The 17,022-nt window shown below is 49.6% G+C and overlaps 1 protein-coding gene across 6 annotated transcripts in view; it reads left to right on the top strand.

Annotated features, from left to right (window-relative positions):
• The first annotated feature begins 263 nt into the window (after positions 1-263).
• DAPK2 (death associated protein kinase 2) overlaps positions 264-17,022 on the top strand; it is a 117,655-nt gene continuing 100,896 nt past the window's right edge. For 2 of the 6 annotated variants that reach the window (XM_013059538.2, XM_004758732.3), the window contains exons 1-2: positions 264-360; positions 7,161-7,258. In XM_013059538.2, coding sequence (XP_012914992.1) covers positions 289-360; positions 7,161-7,258 — 170 coding nt within the window. In that variant the 5' untranslated portion in view covers positions 264-288. Of the gene's footprint in view, positions 361-416; positions 507-702; positions 859-7,160; positions 7,259-17,022 lie in introns of those variants that run through there. The other 4 variants (XM_013059539.2, XM_013059537.2, XM_045067555.1 and 1 more) reach the window with 4 other exon arrangements.

Raw genomic sequence — 17,022 nt, 5'->3', positions numbered from 1 at the left:
CTGTTTCCGCTTCCTTCTTCCCATCACCCGCTCCACTCTCATTCCTTTTTTTTTTTTTCCCCCTGGGATTTTTGGCAGAAGACAGAGAGGAGGAATCCACTGCCAAGTCCTTTATTAAGGAAGGCTTGACGGTGATGTTGGGGCTTCACTCACCAACCCTGCAGAGGCTGGGGGGAGGGGACATAGAGGGCACCCGAGGTTAGGCCACTCCCAAGCTGGGGGTTGGTGGGGACAAGGGGAGTGTCCTTCTCCATCTCAGCCCCCACCCAGCTGTGAAAGCCAGTGGTGATGTTCCCAGAAGAGCATCCCGGCTGGGAGGGAGGAAACCGCCTATTCCCTCGTGGGACTTCCTCTCTCACGGTGTGTGCGTTGTGGGGGGGGTGGAGGGGTGGGCAAGGGATCGGGAGTGAGAGGACAAGGAAATACCATTTTCTGAGCGGTTGTGCCAAGATATAGCAGATTATCATCGGCTCATTTAAAGCAATTTCCAGATCAGACTTGGAGAGGTTAGTTGACTTGTCCAAGGCCACACAGTCTGTGAGGGGCAGAACGCTAAGGACGCGGGCAGAGTCTCGCTGCTGGCTCTCCCCACGACTCCTGGAGGTGTCTGGGGACCTGGCAGGAGGCTCTCGACGCTCACCTCAGGGCAGTCCAGAGGGGGCTCCCAGCAGGGGGCGCCCCGAGCCCCGGTCCCAGGACGCCGGGCGCGCCTCCAGCCGGCGCCTGGGACGGGGCCGCCGCTCCGCCCTCTCGGCTGCTCCGCGGCTCCGCGGGCGGGCAGCCGGCCGGGAGCAGAGCAGAGCCGTGCGGCGCGCACCCCGTCGCGTCCGCCGTGCCCGTCCAGCGCAGCCTCTCGCCGTGAGTAGCGCCCATCTGCGGGCTCGACGGGCGCGACAGGGCGCGCGGGGCTGGGGCTGGCGGGGGCAGGTTGCCCCGGGGTGCGCTCTCGGGTTCCCCGAGCCCGCCGCCCGGGTCCCTCACACCGTACCCCCTCCACCCCCGTCTGGGGGGTTTGGCCGGCCTTGCCCTCGGGAGCTGTGGCCGGCCCCCGGCCTGTCCGCTGTGCTCTCGGGCGCGCTCTGAAGCCTGGCACTTTGACCCTAGGGACGAGGGACGGGGTGGGAGCGACTGGCCGAGGCTTGGCACCCAGGGCTGGACCGGGGGAGGGGTGGGAGATAGGAAACAGATTTTCATCAATTTAGGGCCCCCATGAAGGGGAGAGCACTACAGATTTCCGGGAGGAGAGGGGCTAGTCTTCTCTGCAGCCACCTCCAACACCTCCTCTCCCATTTGCACAAGGACGTGATTCCAGAAGGCTGCTCCACACACAGTCAGCTTGCTTGTGGCAGAATGAATCCGTGGTCCCCGTCGTCATGGGCCCGGGGCCACTAGGGAGGCAATGAGGGTAGCTAGTAAGTTTGCAGCAGGCTGGGATAGAAGGGCATAGGAGGGCGTCGTCAGTAGTTGACCCTGACTCTGGGCCAGGCATTGTGGACTGTCTCCTGGCATGTGTGGATCTGGCTGGTCCTCACCGTAACTTTGCGAGGTGGTGATTAGTGTTCTCACTTTAGGAGTGAGAAAATGAGTTCCAGAAAGGTGAGCATGGAGGCCATGCAGGTAGTGGTAGGTTGGGGGTGCACCCTGGGAGAGAGGGAGCCCTAGCTGGTTGCCTCAGAAGCAGGTGGGAAGGTCCCTGGGGCCAGGTGGAGAGAACAGCCCCTGGGACCTTGTACTCTAGAATCCAGTGGAGGGCAGCTGGGGGCTGCTGCTGTGGTTTTCATCTCTGTTTCCCAGCTGCCTCCATGTAAGTTATTTCTGGGAGACTCCTGGTGACTAAGGGGAGCTGGTGCCTTGGCCTCTTCACCAGTACTTTCAGAGTCCTGTTCTTCTCCCAATTTAACGGTAAAGTGACCCCACTGATAATTCAGCTGCTTTGGAAGAGGCTTGGACAGGGGGTGCAGGGTGTGTATGGTTGGGGGTGAGTGTGTGCTGGTCTGGAGCAAGTTTTCAGCCGGCAGGAATGAGACCTGAGCTGACCCTGACCACCCCCCTGAGGTTTCCCTCCTTATTAGACATGAGGGTGAACGAGCAGGCTGTCTAGTGGAGCTGGACCTTCGTTAGAAAAATGGGTTTTCTCATGTCAGCTTAGGCAAATCGCTGATCTCTGGGCCCGAGCTTCCTCATCAGAGTTTGATTGGGGCTGGTCAGAGGCTTGACTGCATGGAGGGGCTCTGTAATGCCGGAGCTCCTTCCCTTCTGTGGGCAGTCTCCTCACAGCCTGAGTGTGATGATTCCTAATGTGGGGGAAGGTATAAGAGGACAAGCTTGCCTGCCCCCTTGCAATGGTCCCATTTCACTGACTGACACTGGGTGAGGTGGGATGAGGATCTCCAAATGACCAGGAGAGTGAGCTGGGGTCAGTGAGTGAGAGGATTTAGTAGGGTAGAGGGTTCCCCGCAGGGTGATCCTCTAGCCTTGGAGGCTTCCTCCTAAGTTGTCCCTCCGGAGGCCACTGGCTTCCCCAACCCCAGTGCTATACTGAAGGGTTGAGGGGGCTGTCCTCAGAAGCCCAGACAAGAACAGCTGGAGTGGGCTAGCTGTGGGATCCCCTGTCTGGACCTCAATTTCCTTCTTTTGTCAAACTAGTGGATTATAGGGGTGACTGGGTGGCTCAGTGGGTTAAAGTCTCTGCCTTTGGCTTAGGTCATAATCCTGGAGTCCTGGGATCGAGCCCCGCATTGGGCTTTCTCTTCAGTGGGGAGCCTGCTTTCTTCCCTTTCTCTCTGCTCTGACTCTCTGCCTACTTGTGATCTCTGTCTGTCAAATAAATAAATAAAATCTTAAAAAAAATTTTTTAAAAAACCAACAACAAGTGGATAATAGACCAGATAGCAGTGGTTTGTCAAGCTCCTCCTGCCACCAGTGAATTCTTACCCAGAGCCCCAACTTATTGTATAGATAAAGGGGGAGATGCTCTGTCTGTCCTTCCTCATGCTGGTGTCTAAAAAGCCCCTGGATAACCTTTGAGGTTCCCTTTTGTGAGGTTCTAGGAAATCTGTGTTAAACTTCAGAAGGGTTGCCTATTATGAGGGTTGAGGGCAGGATTATGAGTCCTAGTGATTCCATTAAGAGAAATGTGGGCATGAAGGTGGGTTTCACCCTTGGAATGTCTGGAGCAGACATCCTGTGCTTCTGACCAAAAGCTGTAGCTGTGTCCCTCCCCTCGGCCATGTTGTTTCATCTTCTCAGGGCCAGAAAGGTACCTGTGCCCTGGGGCCTTCTCTGGGTCCTAACTGGTGACTATAATTTCACCTTGGAATTTCTCCCCTTTAGTTTTATGTCCCTAAATTGATAGAATTGATAAATTGATAAAATGCAAATTCCTCTTGGGGAGAGATAATTAGGAAAATGCTTTAAGTTGTTATTAGTTGTTTTTACCTGATGAAGCGGCTGAGCAGAGAAGGGAGGCTGGGCCCTACATTTAAATCAACAAATATTTAGGGAGTGCCTATTATATACCAGCAGTGACAGAGGGACATAGGTGAGAATGTGACAACCACGGCCCTCATGGGGCTCCAAGACAGGAGGCAGGAAGGAAGGAATTCATATTTGTTGGAACCATCCAAACACTATGCAGGTCATTTTACAGGTTTATCTCTTTTGTCATAATGTAGATCTTAGTCTCATTTTTTATTATGTGAAATTTTGATTGCATACAAAATAAGTGCACATTTCACATATCCATGTAACCACGACCCAGAGCAAGAAACAGTATTCATTGCCAGCACCCAGAAACTCCCGTTTCCCAGACATAACCCCGCACCCAGGGGTAAACCACTATTCTGACTTTTAGCACCATAGATGAGTTTTGTCTAAGTGGTCTGTTGTGGTCTTAAGTATGTGGTCTTTTGTGTCTGGATTCTTTCAGCTTGTGAATTTTATCCATTTGGTTACATGTAGTGGTAGTTTATTATTGTTATAGAATAATTCCGTTGTATGGGTATAGCTCAATTTACTTATCTATTCTTCTACTGATGGCCCTTGGGTTGTTTCCAATTTGTAGCTATTACTAATAGTGCTGCTGTGAACATTCTACCATGGACCATCCTGGAAAACATCTACATGCATTTCTCTTGGGTATGTCCATAGAAACTGCCCAACAGATTTCTAAAGTGGTTGTCCCAGAATATGCTTCTCCTGGCAGTGTCTGAGAGTTCTGTCTGCTCCACATAGTCACCAACAGTGACCAACAGGCACTGTCCAGACTTATTTTCCATGTCAGTGTTTTGAAGCTCCGAAAAATTGTCCTGTGCTCAGTATGTGCAGAAGTGATAGAGCTGAGATTCCAGCTCAGTCCTGTGTGCCTGTAGGGTCTGTGCCTTCTCCTTTGGGGTTAGACACAGACAATTATGAGCCAAAATATGAAAGCTCTAACCCTAAAAATGTATGAAGAGACCGCTCTGGGAATTTAAAGGGGGAGGGGGAATTTAATCTGTTTTGATGAGAAATAGAGTTATGGAGCCTCACGGAGTTGGTGGCATTTGAGCCAGGTCTTGTGCGAAGGAAATGGTTTTGCTGGGAGGGCTCTCCAGGTGGGCCTTTCATGGAAAGGGCCCAGCTTGAGCTGATGCATGGCAGGGGTGAAAGTTTTGAGGGAATGGGAAAGGTCTCATTTGGCTGGAATATGGTCTCATTTGGCTAGGATATGTGGGGGGAGGGGGCTAAGGCTGGAAAGTTTAGTTGGGACCAAACTGGTGGTCCTAGTTTGTCCTCAGGGTGCTCCCTTGTCCCCTAGCCCCTGGCTACACCTGGAGCTCAACGCAGGGGCTCATCATTTTGCTGGGAGTGGGGGCTGCTTTGAATCCAGCTCAGCTCCCGAGAGCAAATGGAGCTGGCCTGTTGCCTAATGGAGGATCTTAGCTACTCTGGGGAGGGTCTTTGCTGTTCTAGGGACTGGTCTCAGGGTATCTGTCAGAAGAATTTTTTGGAATTTTCTGCTTCCCTCTAGGTGTGTGAAATGAGTACCCCCCCCCCCCCTTAGGACCTGCCTGACCCCAAAGAAGGTGGTAGATAGCTGTCCTCTGCCACCCTCTGGGCTAGTCTCGGGAAATTTTCCAGGATGGGGGTTTGGTGTGTGTGTTAGTGAGAGGGTATAGCTTCAGATTTTGGTCAAGCCAGACTTTCTAGGATGATCCTTTTCTCTAGAAGGGAATTGAAATGCTTTTCTCCACTTTTCTCCATTGCTGTGGGAAGCAGAAACACTAAGACTGGCCTAGGATGAGTCATGTATTAACAGTAATAATCACCTTTCTTATTTGCTTATGAGTTTATGCCCCAATCACAAATGGATCCACACACGGCTGTGTGAAATATACGTTTACAGATGAGGCGACTGAGGCCCAGAGGGTGCCAGCCTGTGGGTTAGACAGCTACATACCCAGGGTAGTCTAGAACTGGGGCCCTGGGAACCTGCTCTTTTTTGTAGCCCATGTTTGCTGGGCTCAGGCTAGCACTGGGTGAAGACCGAGCAGGAGGGAGGCTGCCTGATGGACCATGGGCATCAACAGGCAGTAATTTGGCAAGTGACCGGGAGTTAGGCTCTGGAGCCAGGCTGGCTCTGCCTGGGGTACTTCAGGGATGTGCAGCCCATGGGAAGGAGGGAGGTAGGCAGCATCATGGTAATAGAGCTATGGTGTGCGGGGGGCAACGCCGGAGGAATGAGTGTGAAATGTATACATTATCTGGGAGCTGGAACAGCTTCAGCCACTTGGCATCGATGAGACGCACCCTTGTGTGAGGCTGCCTCCACCCAGCCTGGTGAAAACAGTCTTTTGGGGCTCATGGGGCCCTGGGTGTGGTTGGTATCTGATTGCCAGGCAGAAGAAAAGTTGCCAATGCTAGCCAAAATGAGCTTGGAGAGGCCTGTGCTAATGACTCTTGAGACACACAGCCACAGGCAGCTGGTTGTAACATTGTCATTTGCAGACTGTGCCCTGGGTCCTTCCCTTGGGGTGCTGTCCAGGGTGGCATGGGGCTGTCCCAGGAATGGGTGAGCTTTTTGGGGCAGGGAGATCACAGGGGAGGATGCAAACAGTCTTCTTCTGATGGGGTGGTGAACGCTCTCCATGGCTCAGGGTTGTCCTCTGGCTCTTACTGAGGGGCTCTGGGCAGGTAGTTGGTCCATTTTATAGATGAGGACTCTGAGGCTCTCTGACAAGAGATGAGGTCACAGAGCTAGTTGTGGGCTGCATTGGAATCAGAACCTCCAGCCCCTGACTGCTGGTGCCTCCTATAATTTGCTCCACCACTCCTGTCCCTCTTTCCCTTGAAGTGATGAGTGAAAGTTTACAAATCAGTTTAGACTCACAGCTGGGTGGCGCAGCCCCTCCGGGAGCTGAGGTCATGATAATCCCTTACATTTCCACTGCATTTTAGAGTTTACAAAGTAATTTCATGATTTGCAGGTTTTTAACAGGATAAACCTGTTTAGCAGATGGGGAAGCTAAGTGTGGCAGTTTAAATGACTCAGGCAATTGGGACTCGAACCCAGAACTTCTGACTCAAAGATGAGCGCTCTCTCTCCTGCCTTGTGGCTGCCTCTTTTTCTCAGCCAGCCTGAATTTCATGAGAACAAATCACTGAAGCTGGCCATGGGGCTGTTTCTCTGAATGTGTTTAGAGCAGATCTAAATAAGTGAGGAGGTCTCCTTTCCTGTCTCCGTAACAGGTTCAGATTGATAGAAATCAGTAAGAACCATACATTGTCAGTCACTGGTGAGAATAGGCTTGGGCAGGCTAGTCCTTGAGGAACTAGGGCTGTGGATTATCTTTAAATTATGAGCTCTTGTGCAGCCGATTACTTTTATTTATTTTTTTTTTAATTTTTTTTAAAGATTTTATTTATTTATCAGAGGGAGAGAGAGTGAGCACAGGCAGACAGAGTGGCAGGCAGAGGCAGAGGGAGAAGCAGGCTCCCTGCTGAGCAAGGAGCCCGATGCGGGACTCGATCCCAGGACTCTGGGATCATGACCCGAGCCGAAGGCAGCTGCTCAACCAACTGAGCCACCCAGGCGTCCCTCAGCCGATTACTTTTAGGCCCAGACTCTTAGGCCTGTGCCGATATTCCCGGCTGTCCTGACCTCGGGTTTCCTCTGGTTTCAGGGCTGTATGCTCCAGGCCTCAATGAGGAGCCCAAACATGGAGACGTTCAAACAGCAGAAGGTGGAGGACTTTTATGACATCGGAGAGGAGCTGGGCAGGTAAGAGGCTGGGAGAGGTGGAGGGGACGCCTCTCCTGGGGCAGTGTTTGCTTGATCAGGTAAGCACGGGCTTGTCATGCGATTCCTGGGAAGCTTTAAAAACAATCCTGAGGAATTCATCTTCAGGTGTGGCTCTGCAAATAGCAGTCTCTGTGGAAATAACGACTTGCCAGTGGAAGGGACTACAATTCTTGGGCCCTGTGGTTTCCGAATTGCCTGACTGACAGTAAGGGCAAATCTTAAGGATTCTTGTTTCATCTGTTCCTTTGCTCACGAAGCCCTCCCAGACTCTGGACCCACACCTGGCCTGTTAGTTTTCTTCTCTGAGTCCCACTTGGGATTCTCCATGGCTCTTGGGATTTTGTTTCATAAGCCCAGAGCCTGAATGGGAGGTGAAGTAATCCTCCTGAAAATGGATTTGTCTTGAGTAAGAGGCCACTCAAGCCTGGTCAGGAAGGTTCCTAGGATCTGAGTTATCGGTTGCATTTTTAGCTTGGCTAAATCCCAAATGCAGCCAGGGATGAATTCTGAGTTCTTAAAGTAGTTACTGTGTGGAAAGAAATGAAGATGTTCCGGGGCTTTCTTCTTCTTCTTCTTCTTTTTTTTAAGAAAGGTTTTATCCATTTATTTGACAGAGATCACAAGTAGGCAGAGAGGCAGGCAAAGGGGGGAGGCGGGAAGCAGACTCCCTACTGAGCAGAGAGCCTGACTTGGGGCTGGATCCCAGGACCCTGAGATCATGACCCAAGCCGAAGGCCGAGGCTTAACCCACTGAGCCACCCAGATGCCCCCCAAAGCTCTCTTCTTGCCTTCCGTTTCTAGAATCTGCTAATATTTAAATGGCTCTTCAGTGATTACAGAACACCAGCACTAGAGTCTGAATTTCACTCTCATTTTTCATGTAAGGAAGCTGGTACAGAGAGTTTAAGCAAATTGCCCAAAGTTGCCCAGCTGGAGAGTGACATGGCCAAGGTCTGGCCAGTCCAGTTTGTACCTGCACACCTGTTATGCCTTTTCCAGACGAGATTGGCTGCGTTCAGGGTGGTATGGCCATAGACTGTTATGCCTTTTCCAATAAGTACAGCACTTACATACTCCTGTGAGCCCACCAGTACACCCAGCCTCACCCCCCTCACATCACTAGCAGAATAAAAACGTGAGGGTTGAAGGCCGTCACTATATCCATGATGCAAACAGGAGGAGGCCTTCCCTCTTTATAGAACTCTTGGATTCAGGCCCAATATTCTCTTACTTTTATTTATTTATTTTATTTTAAAATATGTATGTATTTATTTTTGAAAATATTTTTAATTTATTTATTTGACAGAGAGAGAGGGATCACAAGTAGGCAGAGAGGCACGCAGAGAGAAAGGGGGAAGCAGGTTCCCTGCTGAGCAGAGAGCCTGATGTGGGGCTCGATCTCAGGACCCTTGGATCATGACCTTAGCCGAAGGCAGAGGCTTAACTCACTGAGCCACCCAGGTGCCCCTAAAATTTCTATTATTTAAAAAAAATTATTTATTTGAGAGAGAGAAAGAGAGAATGTGGGGGGGAGGGGGGGGAGGGAGAGGAAGAGAGAGAGTCCTCAGGCTGACTACCCCTGAGTGTGGCACCTGATGCGAGGCTTGATCCCAGAACCTTGAGATTATGACCTGAGCTGAGATCCAGAGTTGGATGCTCAACTGACAGAGGCACCCATGTGCTCCATCTCTTACTTTTATTTTTAAAGACAAAACAGAAAGAGCTTCAAAGCCAGAGGAGGCTTACTTCATGAAGAGGGTGCATTACTTCAAGCCCAGGGAGCACTTGTCCTGGCTGATTGGCTGGGTGGGGGAGCAAAGGCCTGCAGAGACCCAGGAGGGGCACGAGTCCTTAGCCTTCTGTCTGAGCTGACTGCCACTGACAATCCAGGGCCTGGAGAAGGTATAGGAAGAAGACAGGGCCAGAGGTGGGGAGGTGGTCAGTGGGAGTCCACCTCTGAATGGGAAGCCACGTGCTTCTCCTGACATGGTGCTCCCAGGTCCTTCCCAGGGGGAGAAGATGGCAAGCCTAGCAGCAGACCCTGGCAGGTCCTGCCCATGGCGTTTGATTCAGTAGCCTCACCTCAGCCACATCCTACATGGAGGGGTCTGTGCCAAGTGCTCTGGGCACAAAGATGAGCAAAACATAGAGAGTTTCTGCCCTCCTGGAGCTCCGGCCTGGCAGTGGGTGCAGCCATGCACATGCCAAGAGCAGAGTTGGAAGGGACCTTGTTGGGGTGGGGGGCTCTGAAGAAGGAAGTCGAGGCCGGTTTTTAGGGAATTCACCTATTATTCCTTCTTAGTCCTGTGTCTCCCCACCTTTGTGTATCAGGGCTGTTAGAGCTGGAAGAGGCCTCTTGTTCTCCGGTGGGTGGGTCTGTACCTCACAGGGTGAGTGGGTCCGTACCTCACAGCCTGGGAGCTTTGGATCCCCCCCACCCTGCCAACCCCGCCTCTGACATGGTATGGGTAAGAGGCTGCAGAACCCCCAGACCTTTGGAATGGCTTGACCTCCTAGGGTTTGTGGTCAGGAGGCCAGATGAGCTAGAAGGCCTTTAGAGATCCTTTCTTCTACGTTCTTCATCTGAAAACTGAGGAGACCAGGGCTCAGGGAGGAGGGAAGGTCTTGCCGGGAGCAACAAGTAGGCTGGAGCTAGAGCTGTCTGCAGATGAGTGCTCCGATTCAGAAGAGACAGTCCTATTTTTCTCCCCTCCTCTCCTTTTCTTCACTTAACTTGCCATTGAGGAGCTACTGTGTGCCGGCTACTATCCAAGGCAGTGGTGAACAGACAGACACATCCCTGTCCTTTTAAAGCTTGTGATCCATTGGTGAAGAAAGGTAATAACCCCATGAACAGGGGACCCAAAGGGATAACTTTTTTTTATAACATGTGTTAAGAGCTGTGCAAGGGGAGAGCAGGAGGGACTGTGAGAGTATAGGGCACAAGTTTGAGACCAACTGGTCAGGGACTGCTGCTCAGAGGAAGTGACTGTTCATTTAAAAGCTGAGAGGTAAACATGTAGGCAAAGGCAACAGCATGGACACAGATTCAAAGGTGTGGTAGAGCCTGCTGAAATATGAGCTGTGGGCAAGCAGTAGTACGTGGGGTTGGAGACAAGGGTGGAGGCCAGAGCCAGCCAGTGAGCCCCCTGTCAGCACAGAGTGGTGGCCATGTTAGGCCTTAGGGGTCAACACAGATGGGAATTTGTGTCCCCTTCCTAGCTGTGCAACCTTAGGACAACTTACTCAACCTCTCTGGGACTCTGTTCTTGTACTCATTAGAGAGGAATAACAACAGTATGTAGCCCATGATTGCAGGGTTAAGTGAGCTGCTAAGTCTCTGGTGCCCCTCACAGGGCCAGGCATGGGGTAAGTGTTCAATGAACAAGAGCTTCTGGCCTTTGAAGTCCGTTTGGGGCACTGAGGCCCTGCCTCTCACCTCTGCAGCCCCCTAGGAGGGAGTCTGCAGGAAGAATGGGGGTGAGTCATTCTTATTTTGGGAAGAGCATAAACCTGGCTTCCTCAGCTCTTGGTGAGCACCTTAGGCTAGACCCATGGATGTCTTACTGATTTTAACTCCTCATTCAAGTCCTTACTGTGCACAAGTGAACATGACTGACACTGGTTTCCATGCTCACAAACCCAATGTTGAACAAAGGAAGCCAGACTCAAATGAGTCCACGCTGCGTTAAGTCCGTTTGTGTAAAGTTCAAAAACAGGCAAAATCAATCAGTGTTGCTAAAAGCCGAATAGTGCTTATTCTTGAAGAACCAGTGACTGGAAGGGGGCACGAGGAAGGTTTCCGGAGGGGTGGGTATCGTTCTGTTTCTTCACCTGGGTGCTTGTTTCACTGATGCATTCTTTTCATGGAATTATATCAAGTCATACATGTTTAGGTCCATCTTCCTGTAGGCATGTGAAACCTTAATTAAAACAAGGAATCTTTCACTCTCCTCCTGGTCCTGGTCTGGTTTTTTATTCCTTCGGAGGCCTTATATGTCTTGATCCTACAAGTAAGAGGACATCTGTGAGAAAAGCTGCAGAATCCGCCTTTGGATCAGGACAGCGTGCCTGGAGGGTACGCTGGAGGGTCCTGGGTTGTGGCCCCATTTGAGCTCTTGCATCTTGCCTGATTTCTGGCTCACGGTGCCGAGTACAGACACTTGGCTGTGCTCCCATTTTGGGACCAGCCTGCTGGGGATGCTGGAGATCATCTTCTATTTCTGGGAATGCTTGGAGTAATGCTGGCTTGTAGATTCTGGCTTCTCCCAGCCTTGGTACCTGGGGCTAGGTAGAGCAGGGGAATAGGGGAGGGAGAGCAGGACTTACAAAGAAAAACCCACCCAACTCCTTCTTTTCAGTTAAGGCTAGGACCAGAGAGGGGAAGTGTCTTGTCCAAGGTCACTCAGGGGTGGGGACAGGTGGTCTGACTCTTCTGAAGAGTTCTGACACACCCTAAGAATTGACACCCTAAGTTCTGACACACCCTAAGAACTCACAAAGCACAAACTCATTTTGGCTCTCATTTAAATGTTTCTGGTGAGTGGGGAGAATATATGTCAGGGTGGTCTTTGCTGTTTGACCCTGAGGGTAGGGTAGCAGTGTCAGGGTCAGGAAGGTGAGCATTTGGGAAGGAGTGGTGTTCCTCAGAGGAAGGGCACTGGTAGATAAGCCCTCCCTCTGGGAAAGTACGCCCAAGAATAGAAACTATTTTAACGTATTTGATGTCTGTCCTATAATAATCAGCACTTTCTTCTTTCCTTGTGCTTATATTACTTTCCTTTACTTAGACTGTTATATTAACATAAAATCGTAAAACGTTATGCTGAACTGGATCTCAACAAGAAGTTAGTCCCAATCTCAATTTTATAGACAAGGAAAGTGAGGCTGATGAAGTGGGGGGTGATTTTGTCCAAGGTCACAGACTAAGCAACATAGAAGGTGGAGCTTAAAGAAGCTTTTCAACTACACTGTGCTGGCTTCAATAAACAGACAAATATTTACCAATATGTTCATTCAACTTTTTTCTGCAGCTCCAGCTCTGTCCAAGAGCCTACCCCACCATGACCCCACATGTACCCCTCACCCCGTCTCCTCTTTGCTGGCGAAGACACCAGACACAAGCCCTGTTACTTACAGGAGGCTTATGTGTGCAAGGTGCCCTGCGAGGCATGTAACATACAGAATCCCCTTTCGTAGGGGGACAGGAGCCTTGGGCCAGGGAAGGAGTCACTGTTCTCCAGCCTTGCCCTCCCTAAGCAGCACTAAGGAATTCCCTGTGACATCCATATTGATAGGGCTGCCTGCCAGACCCGAGTTACCTGATGGGGTTCCCTGTGCTTAAGATCACATACTCAGCTTAGCCAGGGCAACCTCTTTTGGGAGAGAAACAAGACCTCCAGGAATGTGTAAAACCCAGGCTGGGTTCTATGGCCCAGTCTAGCCACAAAGCACTATAGGAAACTACAATAGCAGGTGTTTAGGTTAACCTGTCTCAGTCCTTGGGAAAAGGTTTCTGAGGTGACCTCTGAAGTAAAGGAGCTTTTATTATTTCTTTTTAAATTAAAATTTTCCTTTTTAAATTATAGAAGCAATGCATGGCAAATGTCAGAAAGTTCTGAAGAATTCAAGTAAAAAGTCACCTCCCTCCACCCTCCTGCCTTGTCTCATGCCCACAGCTGGACTCTGATGATAATTTTTCTTCTGTCCCCTTTCAGAACTTTTCTAAGTAAAGCAAGTGTATACAGGGACCCAGATGGGATCACATGACCATAGCAATCTACTACTTTGTTTTTTCGCTTAATGAAATACATTGACTATCTTCTTATAGCACTATTTAGAGATCTATGAGACTTATTTTGGATGAAAGTTTTTTTTTAACATAAAGAACTGAAGAAGGCAAGTTAAGCCAATGAGAGATTAGCAGCCTTAACTCAGCAACTATTTATTTATTTATTTATTTATTTATTTGACAGAGAGAGATCACAAGTAGGCAGAGAGGCAGGCAGAGAGAGAGAGGAGGAAGCAGGCTCCCCGCTGAGCAGAGAGCCGGATGCGGGACTCGATCCCAGGACCCTGGGATCATGACCTGAGCCGAAGGCAGCGGCTTAACCCACTGAGCCACCCAGGTGCCCCAACTCAGCAACTATTTTTATTTCTGAGTTCTACCTTCTTATTTTTCCAGGGCTACTTCTCATGCCCACACAGCCCCTCCTCTTTTGTGTCTGCTTGAGGCACATATGTTCAGAGTTAACATTCCCTCCGGTGCTGGGCTACTGGTCAGGCTGGGGAGGCCGTGGAGAGCAGGGTAGCATTCATGGCCCTGGGACTGCCTAGGTGAGGCCTCTCTCACATTTGTGTGTACCAGGCTGTCCGCTCTTTGAAGGCAGGTTCTCTTATTTTGTTTTCTGTTTGTTTACATTTGTATTTAAATTCCAGTTAACAGGGAATGTAATACTAGTTTCCTGTATACCATAGAGTGATTCAACACCTCCATGCAACCCCCAGGTCTTACCATGACAAACGCTCTCCTTAAGCCCCATCGCCTCTCTCCTCCCCGCCCAGGTTCTTATTTCGAGTATCACTGTAGCACTGAGATGGAGGCCAGAGAGTCCAACAACTTCTGTGATGTCTCCTTGCTCTTTCCTTCAAGGTCTAGGTCAAATGCTGTCTCCCCAGAAAAGCTGTCTGACCCACCCGAACCTACTCTATCCCCTTAATTAATAGTTAATATCCCCTTAATTAATAAGGGGTATTTAATTACCTCTTATTCTGGACCCACATCCCTATTAAGTGCTCAGGTCATCATACTTCGTGTTACCTGAAAGGGTTCCCGTAGCCGTCTCCCCACCGAGGTTTCCTCCCCACTGGGCTCCCCTCTGTAGTGTCCAGAGCAGGCCTTTTACACTTGAGAAGTGCTCCCCTCCCCCAGATACCTTTCACTGAGCAGCAGCGCTGTCTGGAACCTCCCCTGAGTTAAATCTGAGGCAGAAAAATCTCAGCCACGTGTCCTAGTACCACCGGCCTTGAAATCCATAAACGTCCAGGATTTCGCAAACACCAAGCAGAAAACAAAATGCAATAATTACCCCCATTTCATGGACACACATTATTATATTTAATCCTTGTCATATCCTGTGAAGTAGTTATTGCTCCATTTTATAGGTGGAGAGACTCGGTCTCCAAAATGTTAGGTACCTGCCTCAAGAAATTAAGATCTACCGTATGAAGGAGAAGTCAACTGGGAAATTACATTTTGTGCAACACAGCAAAACTCAGAGAAAGACAGAAATAAAAGCCAGGAACTTTGTTGGTCAGAGCCCTATCTGCTGCCCTGGGCTGGGATTTTTGTGCCTTTCTGATCACATACATGCTTATATTTCCTGTTGCTGGGAAGGTGAACGTGGCTGACATGTGGTAAGAATCTTCTGTGCTCACATCAATGTCTGTGCCGGGTAGTTCCTATTGTTCTAGAACAGTATGAGCTGGATCACATTTCCACTTCACAGATGAAGAAACTGAGGCTCAGAGAACTTCTACAGGGTACTCTGTCCCTCATTCCTGGCCACTAGCACCAAGCTTGTCTTCTTTAGGCCCAGGAAGCTCTCAGCTTGGTGTTAGTGGCAAGGTAGCCTTTGGGCCGTAGCTATGCCCTGACCAAGCCAGTGTTTCTGAAAGATGAGTGGGGTGTGTGGATGCGTATGTTCATGTACATACTCTAGGTCATTATCACAGTCCAATGATCCCTCCTGGCACCCACTGGCGATGGGCACCATGATGGATACAGGACACTTGGGGCTCAGGCCTTGCCCCAGAAGAGCTTAGGCTCAGTTGGGGCACAGGGGTGCTGTCCTCAAATGAAATGAGATGGAACAGGACATAAGCTAATAGGGGGACCCTAAAAACATGTGCCAGTTGTTCAGAGGAGGAGGTTATCACTTGCGCAGGACAGCTCCTCACAGTCTAGTCCAGGAGGCAGCAGGTAACCACTCTAAGATTAGGGCTCTGCCAGGGACTGGGGAGCAGCAGGCCTGGGCTTGGGCAAGAAGAACACATGGTGGGGGTTGAAGGGTGGGGCTGTCGGAAGGACAGGCGACAGCAGAGGGCCCTGGGTGCCAGAGGCCATGGAAGAAGGAGGGAGGCGCTTTCATCACCCATTGTTAGGAAAACAAAGCACAGAGCCACTCGAACAAAGTGGCTGCATTGCCCACGCTTCTGTCAGAAGCTGGCACTTGGGACAAATCGCTAGCCCTGAGGGGTAGGTGTCATTGAGCTCAGTTTGCATTAGGAAAACTCTAAGAGCTGGTGGGGGGTATCACTGAAACCATTATATACCTATATCTACCGTGTATACTCTCTTTTCCACTTCACCACCAGCATGGATATTTGTGTTGTGCTGTTTTCCACTCAACCCTGTTTTATATACACCGTTCCATGTATCCCGAGTCCATATAACTTAAGCATTTTTTGCTTCAAAATAATTTCAAATTTAATTAAAAAGTTATCAGAATAACAGAAATCCCACATATCCTTTATTCAGATGCACTGATTTTTAACATTTTATCCCTTCGTCCCTCCTTCCCTCCCCCTCTCCCCCTCCTCTTCCTCCTCTCCCCTTCCTTTCTGTCTATCTGACCATCTGTTATTGCTTCTGAACCATTTGAAAGCACTTTGCCGACATGCTGCCTCTTTATCCCCTATGACTTGATTATGGATCTCCTAAGGGCATGACTGCTCTTTTTCCATATCTACAGAACAGTTTTCAGCTTCGGGACACTTAACTCTGATATAATATTTTTATCTACACTGTCAACCTCATTCCAGTTTTGTCAATGGTTCCATTAGTGTTATTTTTTGTTTGTTTTTAAAGATTTTATTTACTTATTTGAGAGAGAGCACAAGCAGAGGGGTGGACGGAGGGAGAGGGAGAAGCAGACTCACCACTGAGCAGGGAGCTCAATGCGGGACTCGATCCCGGGACTCCAGGATCATGACTTCAGCCAAAGGCAGATGCTTAACGCATTGAGCTACCCAGGCGCCCCTCTGTTAGTGTTCTCTATGGCCATTTTCTCCCTGCACAACAAGATCCAGTGCAGACCATACACTGTGTTTTGTTGCCATATCTCTAGTCTCCTTTATTTTATTTTATTTTTTTAAAGATTTTATTTATTTATTTGTCAGAGAGAGAGAGAGAGAGAGAGAGTGAGCACAGGCAGGCAGAGTGGCAACAGAGGCAGAGAGAGAAGCAGGCTCCCTGCCGAGCAAGGAGTCCAATGTGGGACTCAATCCCAGGACGCTGGGATCATGACCTGAGCCGAAGGCAGCTGCTTAACCAACTGAGCCACCCAGGTGTCCTTCTAGTCTCCTTGAATCTGGAACGGTACCTTAGGGCCATCATGACTCTGACATTTTTGAAGAATGCTAGCCTTAAAAAAATAAACAGACACAGTACAGTCCATATACATCTGTTAACTTCATAGCATTCTGCTGTAGAGACATTGCCAGTGTGCTTAAGTTCCCCCTGTTGTTTCTCACTACTAAAAATAAATGTTTCTGTGGACGCATTTGCTTACTTTCCTCTCTGCCTTATTTCTGCTGCGCGTATGCCCAGCGGTGGAATACCGGGTTGAAGGTTATGACTGATTTGTGTAATGGTTGAAACTAGATACTCAATCAGTTTACCAGGTCACCAGGAGGTGCTTATTTCTATGTGGCTTTGTCGATAGGCTTTCATTGTTTTTGTG

Source organism: Mustela putorius, unplaced genomic scaffold (assembly GCF_011764305.1).
Source record: "Mustela putorius furo isolate JIRA1106 unplaced genomic scaffold, ASM1176430v1.1 tig00003896_pilon_pilon_pilon, whole genome shotgun sequence".
NCBI lineage: Eukaryota > Metazoa > Chordata > Mammalia > Carnivora > Mustelidae > Mustela > Mustela putorius.
The sequence above is the reverse complement of the archived record's forward strand: the minus strand, read 5'-3'. Positions and strand labels throughout refer to the sequence as shown.